The sequence below is a fragment of the Mustelus asterias genome, chromosome 3 (assembly GCF_964213995.1).
Source record: "Mustelus asterias chromosome 3, sMusAst1.hap1.1, whole genome shotgun sequence".
Lineage (NCBI taxonomy): Eukaryota > Metazoa > Chordata > Chondrichthyes > Carcharhiniformes > Triakidae > Mustelus > Mustelus asterias.
The window spans coordinates 115054382-115073146 of NC_135803.1; the positions used below are offsets into that span (position 1 = coordinate 115054382).

The following is an 18765-nucleotide window of genomic DNA, read 5'->3' on the forward strand; positions in this document are numbered from 1 at the left end:
CTAAGAAGTGACACATGCCAACATTCATAGTCTCTCTTTATGTCAGTTCCACACTTTTATAGCCTTTTTATTTAAACCACATTTCACCGAGCTGCATTAGAGCATATTTGAATATTTCATTTCCTATTAATTATGCACTGTGACCCACGCTGTCATTACGGGAAGAGAGTGACCCATCTCATGTAACAAAGTCTGCAAAGAATTGTTGGATATTCCTGCTGAAGGGAGAAAAATTCCTGAATGGTGCAGAAACCCTGGCCAGGTGTGGTCAGTCTACTGTTGTGATGTGTAGTAAATGACAGAAATGAATTTCAGAAAGCAAGCACAAACGACATTTTGCTAAACTGACGAGCTGAGCATGAAGGCATGCTTAGTGACAGTGACCTACATGGTCATTGAAGATCTGATATAATTTATGATATATATAATATATTGGATCCATTAGTGAGCATAATGAAGTAGTGAAATGAAAGGGTATTTGTGAAATCAGTTCAAACATCCTGCTAGGATTATGATTAAATGATTAATGAAATGCTACTGCATAAGCATTTTCAAACAGTAATTCATGCAGAGGCTGATAAAAATCCTCCAATCATATTTCCTTCACATGCGAACCTTATCTAGACCATTTTATATAAATCATGAAATATGCTGTCTGCTGGCAAGGTACTTATTTAGATTAGTTATAAACGTGCAGAAAAAGGGAACATCTTCGCAGTATAAAATAATCATGCATAATTATATTCATAATTCAAGCTTGTGACAGATTCCATCTTTCTTATTCTTGTTGTCCTTTGCCTTCATTCTGGCTTCATTTGATTTCTGTTATCTTGATGACATAATTAACTGTTAAAGCTCAGAAAATAAGGAGACCTTCGAGAAGAAAAAGGTTGGTTGCTTTTTAATGGCACCAAAAGCTTTATGTGCCATACATATTCAGTCATACATTTCTAGAAGAAAATCATTTCGTGTCATTTTGGTGAATTACAAAACAGTACTTTCACAGGATGATGGGATTTTAGCTTCGTTTCACATTAAAATGTTGATTCCTACTCATTTTTGTTGTCAGTTTTGGCCTGTTAGCTTTTTTTTAATAAATCATAAAGACCTTTATGACCAGTTTTGAAATATAAAATGTTTTTTTATTTTAAATGAAAGGATTAAATATGTACAACTGGGTGTGTTTTTTTTGCTGTCCCAGGAAAGCACAGCAACTTTTCTGTATTTTTAAAAATGTTGATTATCTGAAGATTTCACATTTCATTTCTTCTCAGACATCTCAACAATGAGCATGCACTGGATGACAGAAGTACAGCACAGTGTCGAGTACAGATGCAGGTTGTACAACAGCTGGAACTTCAGGTAGGTTTTTTTCTGAAACAGATGCTTTGACCCAATTACCCAGCTGGTTTACCATAATCAAACATCTAGCGGTAGCAGGCACACAACAACTAACATCTATCTCAGTTGAAGTTCTTAACCACAGTCAGGGACCATCATCATCATTCTGTTAATGTTTCCTCAGTACTTTCTTCTTAGGCAGTCCCTCAGAGCTGAGGACAATTTGCTTCCACACGAAAAGTGAGTTCTCAGGTGACTGGGATCCAATGTGCGACCTATATTCTGTGTCACAAGAGGGACAGTGGTTGGAGGAGTGAATGGGTGGGGTGTCCAGGTTGCCACCCGCTCCTTTCACTGTTGACGCTTGGCTTCAGCTTGTTCTCGGTGATGAAACTCGAGGTGTTCAACTCCTTCCCAAATGCTTTTCCTGCACTTCAGGTAGCCTTGGGCCAGGGATTCCCAGGTGTCAGTGGGGATGTTGCACTTTTTCAAGGAAGCATTGACGGTGTCCTTGAGGTTTTTTCTAACCTCCTGGGGCCGTTTGCACTGTTGAAGCTCTGAGTGGAGGACTTGTTTTGGAAGTCTTGTGTCAGGCATGCAGTATTGTGGCCCACCCAGCAGAACTGATCGAGCGTGGTCAATGCTGGAGATGTTGGACAAGGAGGCTTGTTCTTTAGATATATGTTTTCCTTAAGTACGATACCAGTATCTGTAGCTCCTTTTCCTGACCCAATTGACTTCCAATATCAGTTCTTTCACCAACAAATGAAGACAAGGGACTAGTATTCAATGGTATAGCTATTTCATCCTGCATAGTATCAGTGAAGAGGTCACTGTGATCCCATTTTAGTCATAGATTTTTCATTTGCGGTCTATAGGTTGAAATGGTGCTGTCTCCTAATCATGTTCCCAGCAGCCAGGTTTACTAGGGAGCAGAGCAGAAGTAAGGGTGGAAATGGGGTGTGTGGAGGTACAGAGGATGGGCTGGACAAGACAGTAAATAACAACTCGGTGGGGGGCGGGGGGGAGGGGGTACGGGGCGGCGGCTGAGTTCAAATCCCACCATAGCAGGTTTTGGAGTTAAATTTGAAATACGTGATAATTAAATAACTGACAATGACTTTAAATAACTTATGACCCTTTGCAATAGTAATTTTCTAAAATTTTCAGAACTTTTAAAAGCCTGAGTGCTTTGCACCCAAAAAAAGTTAACTTTTTAAAGTTTTCTCAAAAGACCACAAATTTGAGCAGTTAGCAAAAAACTTCTTAAAAATTAGCAAAGAAAAATGGGAATGAGAGAATATTTTTCTCTGAGGGTCATGAGTTTTCAAAACTTTGTTTCCTGGAGAGTGGTGGAGATAGGGTAATTCAAAATTTTTAAGGCAGAAGTAGATAGACCTTTCAGTAGGAGGTAGGTGCGATGTGGAGGTGAGGCCACAATTAGATCAGCCATGATCTTATTGAATGGTAGAGCAAGCTAGAGGGGCCAAATGGCCTCTTCCTGCTCCTAATTCATATGTTTGTATAAAACTTTCAATGGTGATTCATGCAGTTGGGTGGGTAGTGGGGGCAGCATCAATTACAGTGGTTTATAAACAAATGTACAAGATTGTGGGAATTCTTCCTGGCACTGGACATAATTTGCATTGGAAATTCTGCAATCTTTTGCACTCATGGCCAATTTTGGGCACATTGCACTGGAAACAATAGAATATTCCAGCTGAATGTGTAATGCACATTTGTTGCGCAAAATAAATGAACTCCAACAAGCAACAGCAAATTTGGTGATAACATTCTGTATGTGTCGGTGAGCATAGGTCAGAAATTGTACAGTTTTGGAGGACAGCAACTAGCATGCAAAGAAGATTTAAAAAAACATTACAGCACAGTCAGTTTCTGTACCATTTTTAATCACTCTATAACAGTCTTGCTGGAGGTGCAGAATAAAAGTAATGGCAAAAAAAGAAAGCAGTGGTAAGCCATGGATTGTACTGTAAGGCAGGCATGAAAAGTTGTTGTTGTTAACATGGTAAACAAGCATAATTACCAACGTGGAGAAATATCAGCAAGATATAGTAACTGAGACATTGGATGCGGAAATATGGTTATACATTATGTATAACATAGTGGAAGAGGGAATTTACAGCAGGAAAGAATTTGCATCAGTCAAATCACCATATCTTAATCCCCACTGATGCTATGTTTAAATGAAAAACTGGCATAAGTAAGAGAGCATGACTTTTATTGTTCATTTGTAGGATATAAATAAGCATTGCTGGCAAGGCCAGCATTTATACTCCAGTCCTAGGTGCCCTTGAAAAGGTGATGGTGAGCCACCTTCTTGAACCATTCAACCCTATGTGGTGTACATACACCCACAATGCTATTAGGAAGTAAATCCCAAGATTTTGAGTCAGCGACAGTGGCAAAAAACGTTCCCAAGTCAGGATTATGTGCAACTTGGACATAACTTTGATGGTAGTAATGTCTACTTTCCTTGTTCTTTTAAATGATCAACGTCATGGGTTTGGAAGGTATTGTTGAAGGAACCTTGGCAAGTTGCTGCAGTGAATCTTATAAATGGTAAACACTGCTCCCTTAGTGGAGGGTGTAAATTTTTACGGTGGTGCGTGGGGTACCGATTAAACAAGCTGCTTTGTCCTAGGCTGTGTTAAGCTTCTTGAATGTTGTTGAAGCAACATTGATCCAAGCAAGTGGAGAGTATTCTATCACACTCCCGACTTGTGTCTTGTATATTGGGGACAGGCTTTGGGGAGAAAGAAGGTGAGTTATTCACCATAGAATTCCCAACTTCTGACCTGCTCTTTGTGCCACAATATTTATATGACTAGTTCAGCCAAATTTCTGGTTTATGGTGACTCCCAGGATGTTGTTGGTGGATAATTCAGCAATGGTAAAGTTATTGAGCATTACGGGGAGATGGTTAGATTCTCGCTGAAGATGGTCATTGCCTGACATTTGTGTGGGTGAATGTTATTTACCAGTGATCAACCCAAGCTTGAATGTTGTCCAGACCCGGCAGCATGCTTGCAAGGACAGCTTCAGTACCTAAGGAGTTGCAAATGATACATAGCATTCTGCATTTGTCAGCAAACATCCCCATCCCTGACCTTATATTGGTGGGAGGTCAATAATGAAGCAGCTGAAGATGGTTGAGTTGAAGACACTACTTTGATGTACTCCTGCTGTGATATCCTAAGGCTGAGATGATTGCCCTGCAACAACCAGAACCATCTCCCTTTTTGCTAGTTATGAGTGCAACCCCAGTAGAGTTTTCCCCTGATTCATTGACTCCAGTTTTGTTAGGGCTGCTTGCTGACACACTTGACCAAGTGTTGCCTTTTTGTCATGGGCTGTCATTCTTAACACACCTTTGGAATTCAGCCGTTCTGTTCATCTTTGGAACTGTCATGAGATCTAAAACTGAGTGACCCTAGCAGATCTTTAAACTGAGCATCGATGAGCAGGTTATTGCTGTGTAAGTGCTGCTTGATAGCACTGTCAATGACACATTCTGTCGCGTTGTTGATGACTGAAAGTAAATTGACTGGATTGGAATTCTCTTTTTATCTGCAAGACATGCATGGGCAATTTTCCACATTTTTTGATAAATGCCAGTTTTGTACCTACAGTGGAAGAGCTTGGCAAGAGGCATGGCTAGCCATGGAGCACAAGTCTTCAGTCCTGCTAAAGGGATGCTGTCAGGGCCCATATACTTTGTTGTAACCAGTGCATTCAGCTGTTTTTAATATCACGTTCAGTGAATCAATTGGCAGAACACTGACATCTGTGATGCCTGGGATTTCAGGTCAAGGCAGAGATGGATCATCCTATGTAACAATTTTGGCTAAACTTAGTTTTAAATGCTTCAGCCTTGTTTTTTGCATTGAAGTGTGGGCTCCTCCATCGTTAAGGATTGGGATGTTAGTGGAATTTTTCAGCCCACCCATGCCTGCCACAGGGCGATTTCTTTTTTATTGAAACTATCTATCATGATGGGATTCGAGCCTGGAACCCCAAAGCATTGCTCTAGGTTAATAGATTCCCAGTTCAGTGACCTATACCACTGGGCCACAGGAGGTTTATTTTAGAACCAGTCAAATAACTAATTAAAATAAACCAAATAAACTAAGGGACAAATATAAAGGGGCAGTCACTTGTGCCACCTCCTCCGATTAGTTGTTTAATTATCCATCACTCTATTACAACTGGATGTGGTTGGATACAAATGGTTAAGCCCCAGACATTAAGATCATTGAGTTTATTGTGTTTCATTTCTTCTGTGAATGGCTAGCTGGCATGCATCTGAATGCAAAGTGGACAAATACAGAGAGAAATGAGAAAAGCCAAAACCGGCAAAGGTCTCCATTTTAAAAGAAATGGAGACAGAGGTTATGATCTAAAATTGTTGAACTCAATGGTGAAGTCCAGAAGACTGGAGAGTGTTGAGTTGAAAGGTGGGGTGCTGTTCCACTGGCTTCATTGGAACACTAACAGAAAAGTCAGAGTAGGAGCAAGGTGGAGAATTGAATTGGCGAGTGACAGGAAACTCCGGGTTAAGCCTGTGGAAATGAGGAAATAGCAATGGTAGATTTGTTTTTGATGAAGATCATAGAATCCCTACAGTGCAGAAGGAGGCCATTCGGCCCATCGAGCCGACACGACAACCTAGATCCTGGAATGCAATGAGTTAATGGAAATTGGAGCTCCTACTTAAGCACATTACTGATGAAACCCTTAACTGTATCCATTGTTGCCTCCAAACTTGATTACTTCAGTATTGTTCTTGGCAAAGTCTTGAGCCCCTTCACAAATTACAACTCATCCAAAAACTTCTCCACATGCTGCAGTAGCTACAGGATTTATGCAACTGCTCCATGTACATGAATCTTATATAAATGTACGTGAGGAAAGTAACAACAGCAAGTGACCTTTGGGGGTGGTGGAATTAGAATACAATGAGAATCTTGCAGCAATATTTTGTGTTGCAAGATCAAGTCAAAAGGTGTAATATAAATCTGCTATTTATGCCCAGTCAGCATTAACTCATCCATAGATAACACTTCGTTAAATTCAATTTCAGGTATGGCTGAAATACTGGAGAACAGTAGGATATTGACCTTATGCATAACTAGAAAGAGTCTTGCATGAGTTTCTGAACAACTCAAATAGTTCAGAGGTAACTGCACAGGAAGTTGCAAGGTACAAAGGCCACAATAAAGTCTCAACATCTTTCATAACTAGTGATGAAATAGTTGCTTTTTATGTACGACAGTGAAATCAAGATCATGTTTGGAAGACCTTGCATTAATTCAGATATCAATAACACTCTTAAGAGCTGTTAAAACTTCTCTATTCTGACTAGTGGCAGAAAACAAAATTGCTTCTGAAGACACAGACTGGTGTATTTCCTATGAAGCATTTTGCTGGAAATGTATTTTAACCTGATGGCTTTACTAATGGACCATAACAGATTTGCATCTAGAAAGGATCGCCTGTTTCCTGGAATTTCCCATTTGACTGTCTATCATAATCATCGTGTCCTCTGGTATTTTTTCACAGATAGAGGTGCCAAGAGTTGAGGATCCAGCTTTCTGGCAGCAGTCATGTTATACTTATTCTGTGCTGATCTGTTGTGCCATCAGTATTCCAGCCACCAGGTCAAAGCAGAATGGCTGCTAGGTGACAAAGGCTGTCAACTGGCCATCTAGTTCACGACTCCCTTCTGTAACTAAACCACACGTGGGCAGCATACATATGAAGGAAAGTCTTGTTGCCACATGGAACACCATCGACCATTGTGTTAGTCAATGATTTAGCTACCAAGATGGGAGGAGTCATTGAGTACTTGCCAGTGTGTGGGACGATTCATTGTGTGGTCTGCTGTATCCTATCATGAGGACATAGCTCAGACCATCAAGTATAAGGCAAATAGCTCAGAAGGAATGAAGAAGGCAACCAACACTGTCCCTTTCTATTTGTGGTGTCTGTGATTGGCTAATCTGACTGTGGTAGCAATGAACATAGTTGCAGTAAGTTCCTCAGGGTAGTGTCCTAGGCCCAACCATTTTCAGCTGCTTCATCAGTGACCTTTCTTCCATCATTAGGTCAGAAGTGGGGATGTTTGCTGATGATGGTACAATGTTCAGCACCATTTGCGACTCCTCAGATACTAAAGCAGTCCATGTCCAAATGCAGCAAGACCTGGATAATACACAGGCTTCGGCTGACAAGGAACGTACATGGCACACAAATGAGGATCTAACCATCGCCTTTTAACATTCAATGGCAGTACCGTTGTTAAATCCCCCACTATCGACATCCTGGTGGTTATCATTGACTAGAAACTGAACTGAATTAGCCATTTAAGTACTGTGACTGCAAGAGCCAGTCAGAAGCTAGGAATCCTGTGGCGAGTAATTCATTTCCTGAGCCCCCCTCCCCCCCTAAAGCCTGTCCACCTTCTACAAGGTGCAAGTCAGGAGTATGATGGAATACTGTCCACTCACCTGGATGAGTGCAACTCCAAAAGCATCCAGGACAAAGCAGCCAGCTTGATTGGCATCCCGTCAACAAACATTCACTCCTTCCACCACCGACGCATGATGACAACATCTTCCAAACCCTATTACCATCTAGAAGGACAAGGGCAGCAGATACATGGGAACACCACCACCTGGAGGTTTCCCTTCAAGTCACTCACCATCCTGGCTTGGAAATACAATTCCTTCACTATTGCTGGGTCAAAATCCTGGAATTCCCTCCCTAACAGCACTGTGGATGTACCTACACCACATTGTCTGCAGTGGTTCAAGAAGGCAGCTCACCAGCATCTTCTCAACAGCAATTAGGGGATGATAAATGCTGATCTATGCTGATCCCATGAATGAACTTAATAATTCCACATTCTACAACAGTTCCGCACCTTGCCTCCCCTCTATCACTGACAATCGCAATGTCCACTGAGCCGCAATGCTGAAAGAAAAGCCACCGCAGAACAAACATTACATTCTAACTTTAGCAACTAAGTCATTCAATATTTCCTCCAAAAGTGAATAGGGGAGGGGATGGCCAAGTGGTATTATCACTAGACTATTAATCCAGAAACTCAGCTAATGTTCTGGGGACCTGGGTTCAAATCTTGCCACGGCAGCTGGTGGAATTTGGATTCAATAAAAAATATCTGGAATTAAGAATTAATTAAGTCCACTCTGCTTTTGGGTGGCACGGTGGCACAATGGTTAGCACTGCTGCCTCACAGCGCCTGGGACCCGGGTTCGATTCCCAGCTTGGATCACTGTCTGTGTGGAGTTTGCACATTCTCCTCGTTCTGCGTGGGTTTCCTCCGGGTGCTCCGGCTTCCTCCCACAGTCCAAAGATGTGCGGGTTAGGTTGATTGGCCATGCATAATTGCCCCTTGGTGTCAGGGGTGGCGAGCAGGGTAAATGCATGGGGTTATGGGGATAGGGCCTGGGTGGGATTGTGGTCGATGCAGGCTTGATGGGCCGAATGGCCTCCTTCTGCACTGTAGGATTCTATAAAAGTGCATTCACTTACTGCCTGAGTTTCAGTTGCTTTTGCCTGGTCTAGTGCTCCTATGCAGTGCTGCCCAAGTACCTGGAGAATGGTGGTGAAGACTGCTGACTACAGATGGCCTTGCTGGATGAATTTACACAGTTTTAGCCTGTGAAGATCCTGGTCTGGATTGCATCACCTCAACGTGAACTGGATCAACCTGGGATGTGTGGCTGGCTGGCTGACAGGCAATAGCAAGGGCACTATTGGAATGATAGCAATAAGAGGACACAGGCTGTCAACCAGAGGGTGGACAGAAGGGTTGTGTTTTGAAGGAGCCACTGCCATTCCAAAGAGGCGGCACTGCAGCAGTCCTAGTAACCTGTTAGAAGGCAGATTACTGAACTGCCACGAAATCTCAGCGAATATCAACCATGATTGCAGCTATCTAAGCCTGCATGAACAAACTCAAATGCAATAACTTTAGTCTCAGCTTCGACTGCAGTACTCCGTGTTGGATGGCTTCTGCTTGAGGTGCACTGTAAGCTGAGACATCGGCTATCAGACATTATATTGTGGTTGGGTCCACAAGCATTCTCATGGAATTGGGCATCTTGACAGGCTTTTTCACGGGCTTGCCAATGAACCAAGCATACAATTGTGCAATCAGCCTTTTTCCGTCTGCAACTCCATCAAAGACTTTATCTGAGTTCTTTGCAACAGAGCTGGTGTGTAGCCTTGCTCTCCGGGGAACTGGCACCTGTGCTACTTTTCTATTTGCCCTGTCTGCAGTCCACTCATGCCTGGTTACTCATCACATGCAGACCTCCTGAAGTATGCTTAGTGTCAGTATCTGAGCTGTGCATGTCAGATCAAGTATTGGTATTTCTTCCTCGTCCATCTCTTATTTTTCTTCCACTTCACGCTCCTGTACTAATGCTAGGCCAGATGGCAGTTTTTGGGTATCTGAAAGAAGAAAGGTGCAAGGATAGAGTTCCATTGAGTGAAAGGGGGAAAACAAAAAGTATATGCTTACATCAGCTGAATCTTGTAAAGCAGAAGAGACTGTGGAATGAGGGATAAAATGGTTGTGAGAGAAAATTAGGTAGGAATTTACCAACATCTGTGGTTTCAACCATGCCACTGCCCAAGGCTTCATTTGTGACTACTCTAATGATGCTGAGAAACTTTTCCATCAGGGTGCAGGCATGCAGCCTTGCCTGTTCCCTACTTGTTATGCGCTACCTAATCCTGCAAGAGATGGAGAAATATGTCCGTGAGTATGGTGTAATTTGTTTGAGTGATGTGTCTGTCACGTTTGAGTAGCTGGAGTGAGTCTAGCAGGAGTGCTAAATGTGAGAGTGAGTTGAAGCCCTGAATGTGAAGTATGAGTGGTAGTCGGTAAGGGTTGTTGGTGGGTGAGTGAAGGGGATTTGATGAATGAAGCCATGTGTGAGGCTGGTTCATCTGAAAGGATATGGGCCGCACGATGGCACAGTTGTTAGCACTGCTGCCTCACAACGCCAGGGACCGGGGTTCGATTCCCGGCTTGGGTCACTGTCTGTGTGGAGTTTGCACGTTCTTCCCGTGTCTGCGTGGGTTTCCTCCGGGTGCTCCGGTTTCCTCCCACAGTCCAAAGATGGGCAGGTTAGGTGGATTGGCCATGCTAAATTGCCCCTTAGTGTCAGGGGGACTAGCTTGGGTAAATGCATGGGGATAAGGGATGCTATGGGGATAGGACCTGGGTGAGATTGTGGTCGGTGCAGACTTGATAGGCTGAATGGCCTCCTTCTGGACTGTAGGATTCTATGATATAGCATTTGAAGGTACATTCACTGACCTTGACATAAGTTGTATAAGGTCATTGAAATTCTTTTGACACTGCATCCAGGTCCTCAGGTTTACTCTGCTTTTGGCTGAGACGGTGATCTACCCCCACTCCCTCTGTCAGGAGGGCCTCCGGGATCTTTATGGATAGAGGGCCTCTCTCCTTTTCTCCAATCTTTACACAAGAGATCTCCAATAGTACAACTTTGAGCAATCCTGAGAGTGTGCTTTCTTTCCAGTTGCACGATTAATTAGTGTTCTCTCCCAGCCATTTTTTGCACCTGTTTCTGCCAGAAAGTAACTCCCATTGGAGAGGCGTACAGTAGCACAGGCTAATTTTAAGTTGTGCTAGCCACACATGAACTTGGGCTGATTGCATACAGCCAAACAATAGCCAGTTTAGCATTTGGCTATGTACTAATATTAGTTAAATTAGCAGGTGGCACAAAGTTTGCATGCTGCCTGCATCAGAAGCAGTGGGTGCTGATTAATCATGCATTATACTCCCTGTGTCCATCTTCAGGCCTCAAAGGCATTCAGTAAGGTGCCACAAATTCCATGATTTTAGGGATGATATATTAGCATGGATGAAAGACTGGCTAACTAACAGGATGTGGAGATGCCGGCGTTGGACTGGGGTAAACACAGTAAGAAGTTTAACAACACCAGGTTAAAGTCCAACAGGTTTATTTGGTAGCAAAAGCCACACAAGCTTTCGAGGCTCTAAGCCCCTTCTTCAGGTGACTCACCTGAAGAAGGGGCTTAGAGCCTCGAAAGCTTGTGTGGCTTTTGCTACCAAATAAACCTGTTGGACTTTAACCTGGTGTTGTTAAACTTCTTACTGTAACTAACAGGAAACAGAGAGTCAGGATAAATGGGTCCTTTTCAGGATGGCAAACTAACTGGCAGAGATGATTGCTGAGGTCTCAACTACTTATGATCTATATTCATGACTTGGATGAAGAGACCAACTGTATTATACCTAAATTTGCTGATGATACAAGGATAGGTAAGAAAATTGAGCATACTAAGAATCTCCAAAGTTGCGTGAGTGGGCAAAAACATTGGCGGAGATGGAGGAAAGAGTGAGGTTGTCCACTTCGGCAGGAAGAATAGAAAAGCAGAATATTATTTAAATGGAGAGAGACGGCAGAATGCTGCTCTACGGCGGAACCTAGATTTCTTTTGCACGCATCACAAAAGATTTTGCAAGGGGGAGTGAAGTAGGGAAGTCTTGCTCAAAATGTACACAGCATTTGTGAAACCACATCTCGAGTATTGTATACAGTTTTGGTCACCTTAAGGAGGGATATACTTACATTAAAAGCAGTTCAAAGAAGGTTCAGTAGGCTGATTGTTGGGATGAAGGGTTTGTCTTATGGGGAAAGGTTGAGCAGGTTGAATATATACTCATTGAGTCCAGAAGAATAAGAAGTGATCTCTCTGAAACATATCAGATTCTGAGACTGAACAGGGAAGATGCTGAGAGGATGTTTCCCCTTGTGTGGGAATCTAGAACAAGGTGGAACAGCTTAAAATTAGGTGTCTCCCATTTAAAACCAAGATGAGGAATTTGTTGGTGTTTGGAATTCTCTTCCCAAGAGAGCAGTGAAGACTGTATCATTGAATATATTCAAGACTGAGTTAGTTAGATTTTTGATTGACAAGGAAGTCTACAAATCACCGTTTTCATTAATCAAATCATTAATTTAAATGTAGAGGTGTTAGAAAATGCAACATATGTGAAAATAAAAGATTTGCAGCGACTGAAAGTTTTACTAAGGATGATTCATAAGTCTTTATTGTTTTTGATTGTTGTGGTTTTGCTTCGGAAGCTAAAATGTTTTATTTCTGCAGCTTGCAAAAGACAAAGAGCGCCTGCAAGCTATGATGACACACCTGCATGTGAAGTCAACTGAACCAAAATCTACTCCTCAGCCTGTAAGTAGTGATCTATGGGCAAACTGATAAATGCTTAGAATGATCAACATATGCACCAATTTTTGTATGTTCTTGCTTCTGAGCAGTTTTTGAATTACCCCTCTCACTGACTTGCTCTGAACTTCTGCAATGTTGATACTTGTGTTGTTATTTTGCAGTTGTAGGCAGATTCACCAGTTCATCTAAAAAACAGTGCTGATCAGTCATGCCACTCCAGCTGTGGACACTGTAGCATCAATAACTTTAATGAAATAAAATATAGGGAAGTCTCATAACTCTAATGGTGGTATATTAAGGTTCCATGCAGAAGGTTTCATATTTACTTGCCTGGGCATTGGTGTTTGAATATAAATGCCTTTATTGCATGAGCTATATCAGCTCTTGCCTATATTGCCATGTGGAGTACTAAGTATTAAATCCTGCTGCCAGACTGGGATTATTGATTCAAAATACTTGCACAACTTGTTCCATCCCACAAAACTATACTTCCTGTCAGCTGATCGTTAGAGGGGTGTGGATGGCAAACATAGAAAAAGGCATTTGACCCTTCCAGCTGAAAGAAGGGAATGTGTTAACAGAATATTCCCGTGGGGGATAGGAGAAATTAGTTTTTCAGAAATGAGAAAAAAAAGTGAAAATACAATTTTTAATTCTTTTTTCTAAGATTTTTCTGACGCCTAAAATCAAGGAGCTATGTTTGACCATTCCACAGAATAAGGTAAATAAATAATTTGTAACCTAACAGCTATACATAATGCAGTTGTGCACCACACACACACAATGGCATAGAATGTATATGGTCCTTGGCATAGAAAACTAAAGCCATAAAGACCTAATAGGGATTTACCATGGAGTTCAATAAACTTCTAATAATGTTCATACAAAAAAGTAATTCCACTTAATGTTAACAGGTAGCAGATTACATCATAATCATTATTCTGCTACCGTCTGTAATTCTTTAAATGAACTAATCAATTGTAATGGAAAGATTACCTTATTTCTTGCTTGAAACATGTATTATTCAGTCGCTGAAGGTACCCAGCCAACAACAGTATCATTCAGCATCAATATCTGAGAATTAATTGAGCATGACTGGGCCTTTAGTTGCCACTTGCAACTTCAGTCAATATGTGTTGATGCAAGATAATGGAAAGCTAGTGGTTCATCTGCACAGAGTGGATGTTGAATAAAGAAGAATAAAATGATGCACACCATGTTTTAATATTAGTCATAATTAGGAAAATATATCTCTGTTAACAATCTCAGATTTGATAACAAAATGTTCCAGTGTCAGAATTAAGCTGTTAAATTTGATTCTTGATGCATAAATACGATGCCTGCGAGATGACATTTTACTGTTAAACTTGTAAGTATTGAAAAAATATTAAGAGCAAAGCAGGAGTAAAACAAGTAAAATTCATACCCTTTATTTTCTATGCTGTTTGCGAGTTTTGTAATATGTTTATTTAAAAAATGAAATAAAGGGCCCAATTTTACCATTTTGATTCTAAGTGCTGAATCTGAGCGCAATTCAGATCCAACTTAGACAACTGTTCTCAGGCGCCCCCATACGCACTTAGCCTGAAAAAGAAATCGCGAGTTTGAATTGCGCTGTGGGCAGGGGTTATCGCACCCGAAACGCTGCAGCTCCAATCGGAGCTTTGAACTGCGCGTGTGCAGTGAAAAAAATTTTGAAAAACGGGCCCCTGCAAATGCATTTAAATTGATGTCGCGCTCGTTTCGGGCGAGGTTCGGATCGCGGCCATTTTCGGGCCTTGGTAAAGTGGGCACCTGTGCAGACGCGGGTGTGGATTGCGCTAATCGTCTCACGCCCGACTACCAAGTTTCGGGCGCGACACAATGGTAAAATCGGGCCAAAGTGTTGTGTTCAAATATTAAAGAAAACAGGGAATTATATTTTACAGTAATTAATTTAAGGTCAAAATTATATGCCCTGCACTGTGAACTATATACTGCAGCTGCTTGGAAACTAACTTGTAACACTGCTTCTCAAAACTATTCTGTATCATGCTTTACCATGGAGCATTTTATAGAAATTCATCTCAAACTTAATTTTTGTTTAAACCAAAAAGGGTATTTAAATGCAATTTTCAGCAATATTGCAAATGCATCGTGACATTTTTCACATGATAATTGTTAGTTGGATATCTATCTTCCTTTTCAACTCTAAATGATCCATTCCCCTTTTGTCCATATTTCCCCTTTCTTTGAGTTTGAGTTGAATGCCTATTCTTTAATAGACTACTCTATTAGTTTTTCTCATTACCTGGGTTTCTTAAACAATTACTACTGCATGTTGTAAGTTAATTAAATAAAGAAACTTGCATTTATTGAGCATCTTATAATTTCTGCAAGCTATTCTAAATTACTCTTGAAGTGGAGGCATTTTCGTGTTGACCAGATACTATAGCCAATTTGCATGCAGCAATGCCTCATAAACAGAAGATGAAAAAAATGACTAGTCTGTTTTTGGTGATGTTGATTGTGAAAGGAATGTTGACAAGATCAATGGAAGTTCTATTCTTCGAATGTTGATATAATTTGCTGTCACCAGAATAGGCAGACAGAACCTAAGGTTAAAAGTCTAGGTTAAAAGACATTGCAAAATGAGTTATTGCGATGTTTAATAAAATTGGAAGCATTGGCTCAGTTGCGATTGTGGTTTGGATCCCCAAAGTTGGAAGGGGGCAGAGAGATTTGCAAAGATTAGCATCTCAGAGTGGATAAACTGATGATGGTTGTTCAGAAAATTGTGACTCGGGTGCAGTGAAATGCAATGAATAAGTCATTCAAACAAGTCATTTTGCCACAGATTTCGTGATTATATTTTACTTAGAAATGTAGAGTCATAGAGCGTAGAAAAAGGCCCTTCGACCCATCACATCCATGCCAGCAAGAGACAAACCACCCAACTATTCAAATCCCATTTTCCAGCAGTTGACTCATAGCCTTATATGTCTTGGCATTGCAAGTGCACATCTAAACACTTCTTAAATGTTATGAGAGTCCCTGCCTCCACCACCCTTTCAGGCAGTGAGCTCCAGACTCCCACCATCCTTTGAGTGAAAAGTATTTCTTCACATCCCCTCTAAACCCCGTGCCCCTTGCCTTAAATTTATGCCCCCTGGTCACTGACCCCTCCATCTAGGGGAAAAACATGTGAAGCATACCAAATACCACCGTCTTATCAGTAAGGGATAATTATAATGATTCTGATGCAGAGGATAAGTGCTTAAGATTGAAAGTTGCCCTTTGCTCTTGGACTTAATTTTCATCTTTAAGTTACCCCAAATATATCTTCTCCTTTGATTGTTCTGCTAAATTCCAGATAACAACAGTTTTTATTCCTGTTATTTTATAATCGCCCAAACATAGAGAAATTCAGGTAAACATTAGAAATTGAAATGCTTCTTAAAAAGGAGAAATTTAACATTGCATTTTGCCTCCCATCATCAGAGTTACCTTTACCAGAAAACTTGCATCATACATTCATTGTGATGACTTACATCTAACCATTCGAGAGAAAGGAAGAATAATTGAATAGCCCCAAAAAACAGCAGGGCATTTTGACGTTCATTCCTTCCAAAGAATCGGCACATAAGCTTTATACTATCTGCTCATTGCCATGATGTTAGCATGCAGCCGGCGCTAAATGCTTTGTTGAGTGGCTACATGCCTCAGCAAGGGACACAGGTTCATGCTGGGTTAGCGAGTTTGAACCTATCCTACAGTACTTAAAGCTGCAGGAGATGCTGGGTAGGGCTGGCCATGTGTTTGAGCAGAAACATGGAATAATGGTGGAACAGGATGAAGAGCATTTTCCAATGTAACATACGTGCCTTGGTGCCGGAGGTCGACAGGCAGAGATGTCTTCTGCCAAAAGGAACCAGGAATTCTTCCAGACAGCTACTGTGAAGCCATTGGGAGCAGTTAACCGTCGTGTTCAATACTGGCAGTGTAGCCCCAAGGACTTAGATTAGATACAGTGTACAAGAAGTTCAATGATCTCTCTTGTGTTCAAAGTGAGTGAATGCATCTTCAAATACTCACACATGACTGAAGACTATACCAACAAACCACCTTCACTCATCTATCAACATTCTCTGTGAAACATCATCATTGCACTGCCTCACACCAACTTTCAACAGCTTGTACACATTTTCAGCTGTTGCACCAAGACAGCCATATCACCCAAACAGGATCAATCACCAAAACACCTTCCCCTCTCTCTTGCAGGACAAAGTGGGATCCAAGCACAGGCAGCAGCACCTAACCGGTGGGGAACAAGCACAGATGCATGTCCTTGCCTGGATTGAAGAGACGGTGCTTTCCCAATAATTTCTATAGATTTACAAGTTGCAGATGGTCTAAGTAGGCACCTCATGCTTCCCCTGGCCCCTTTCCTCATGATGTGGAGGTGCCAGCGTTGGACTGGGGTAAACACAGTAAGAAGTCTCACAACACCAGGTTAAAGTCCAACAGGTTTATTTGGTAGCAAAAGCCACTAGCTTTCGGAGCGCTTGCTGCTCCTTCAAGCTAGCTTCCAGCAAGCACTCCGAAAGCTAGTAGCTTTTGCTACCAAATAAACCTGTTGGACTTTAACCTGGTGTTGTGCCCTTTCCTCACCACAGCCTTATTCTTGTGCTTCTCTCCTTTCAGATACCCAAGAACTGTACTTTAGGGAGTCAAATAGAGAGGCAGGATCTACACGTGATGAGTCACCTTGCAGCCAAGGCAGAGAGAGAGGGTACCAGAGGGTGAGGTTGGGCATAATTTCTGCTGGGTACAGGAAAAAACTGATGGGTATGCACAAAGTAATGGTAGGTGCATTGGCAGACCTGCCAGTGAGCTTACTGACATCAAAGAGCATGGAGTCCAGCATAAACCTTGCACAGGGCTTTACACAGAGCTGGGAGCTTATCCTTTCCAGCAAAGAAGTGGTGGCTAACTCCTTTACCATACTTGTGGACTCAAGACCCAACAATAATACAGCTGTGTGAGAGTAAATGAGGATATTAACTGGAGTGTTCAGATCAAAAATGGCATTATTGGCATCAAACCAATATTACACATTGCCCAATGTCACAATTTAACTACTCTGCATATTCCAGCACATGTTTCCAGTGTCTGGACGAACCATCTTCCCAATGGCACCCAGGACCAGCTGCACCAGAATTGTGTGTGTGCCACACAGGTTGAAGTATGAGGGCTGTACGGTTGTATTTTGTTTTAATCTTTTTTAAATAGCTTAAAGTGCTGATGAACAGAGGTACCTCTACTGTCCAGGCCGTCTTCACAGCTGGTAGCCTCTGCACTTGTTCCAATCCAGCCCACTTCCCCCCTCCCCACCCCACCAACTGAATGCAAATCTCAGCTACAGGCGGCCATTTTTTAAAAGTCAGGTCTGCAGAGCAGGGAGTGAAAATCTGGGGTACTCCTGGAGTATAAAAAAAGTATTCCCTAAGTCGCAAATAGATTTCAATATTCAATAGAATTTAGCTAATATCTCATTGTTTTGGATTTAAAATTGTCATACAGCATAGAAACAGGCTGTTCGGCCCACCATGTCTATAATGACCATCAAATACCAGTCTATACTAATTCCATCTAAATGTTCATCCAGATGTCTATGTTCAGTATGGATTTTAAATACCTAAGAAAATGGGGCGGCACGGTGGCAGAGTGGTTAGCACTGCTGCCTCACAGCGCCAGAGACCTGCGTTCAATTCCGATCTCGGGTGAATGTGTAGAGTATGCAATTTCTGCCCGTGTCTGTGTGGGTTTCCTCCGGGTGCTCTGGTTTCCTCCCACACTCCAAAGATGCGCAACTTAGGTGGATTGGCCATGCTGAAATTGGCCCTTAGTGTCCCAAGATGTGCAGGTTAGGGGGATTAGTGGGGTAAATGCGCAGGGTTACGGGGATAGAGCAGAGGGGTGGGGGCCTTGGTTAGGTGCTCTGTTGAAGAGTTGGTGCAGCCACAATGGGGTCGAATGGGCTCCTTCTGCACTAGGGATTCTATGATTAATTAAAATATACTACCAAAATTATTTTTGCTGGGGGTGATGTGCATTCACCAGTTTTATATTCTGTTTTGACTT

At 41.9% G+C, this 18765-nt stretch overlaps 1 protein-coding gene across 8 annotated transcripts in view; it reads left to right on the plus strand.

Moving 5' to 3' along the window:
* The window catches only part of foxp1b (forkhead box P1b), a 502439-nt gene that overhangs the window by 434942 nt on the left and 48732 nt on the right, over positions 1 to 18765 (plus strand). For 6 of the 8 annotated variants that reach the window (XM_078209450.1, XM_078209451.1, XM_078209452.1 and 3 more), the window contains 3 exons: positions 1275 to 1362; positions 12562 to 12645; positions 13310 to 13363. In XM_078209450.1, the coding sequence (XP_078065576.1) occupies positions 1275 to 1362; positions 12562 to 12645; positions 13310 to 13363 (226 nt within the window). The remainder of the gene's footprint in view (positions 1 to 1274; positions 1363 to 12561; positions 12646 to 13309; positions 13364 to 18765) is intronic. The other 2 variants (XM_078209454.1, XM_078209455.1) reach the window with 1 other exon arrangement.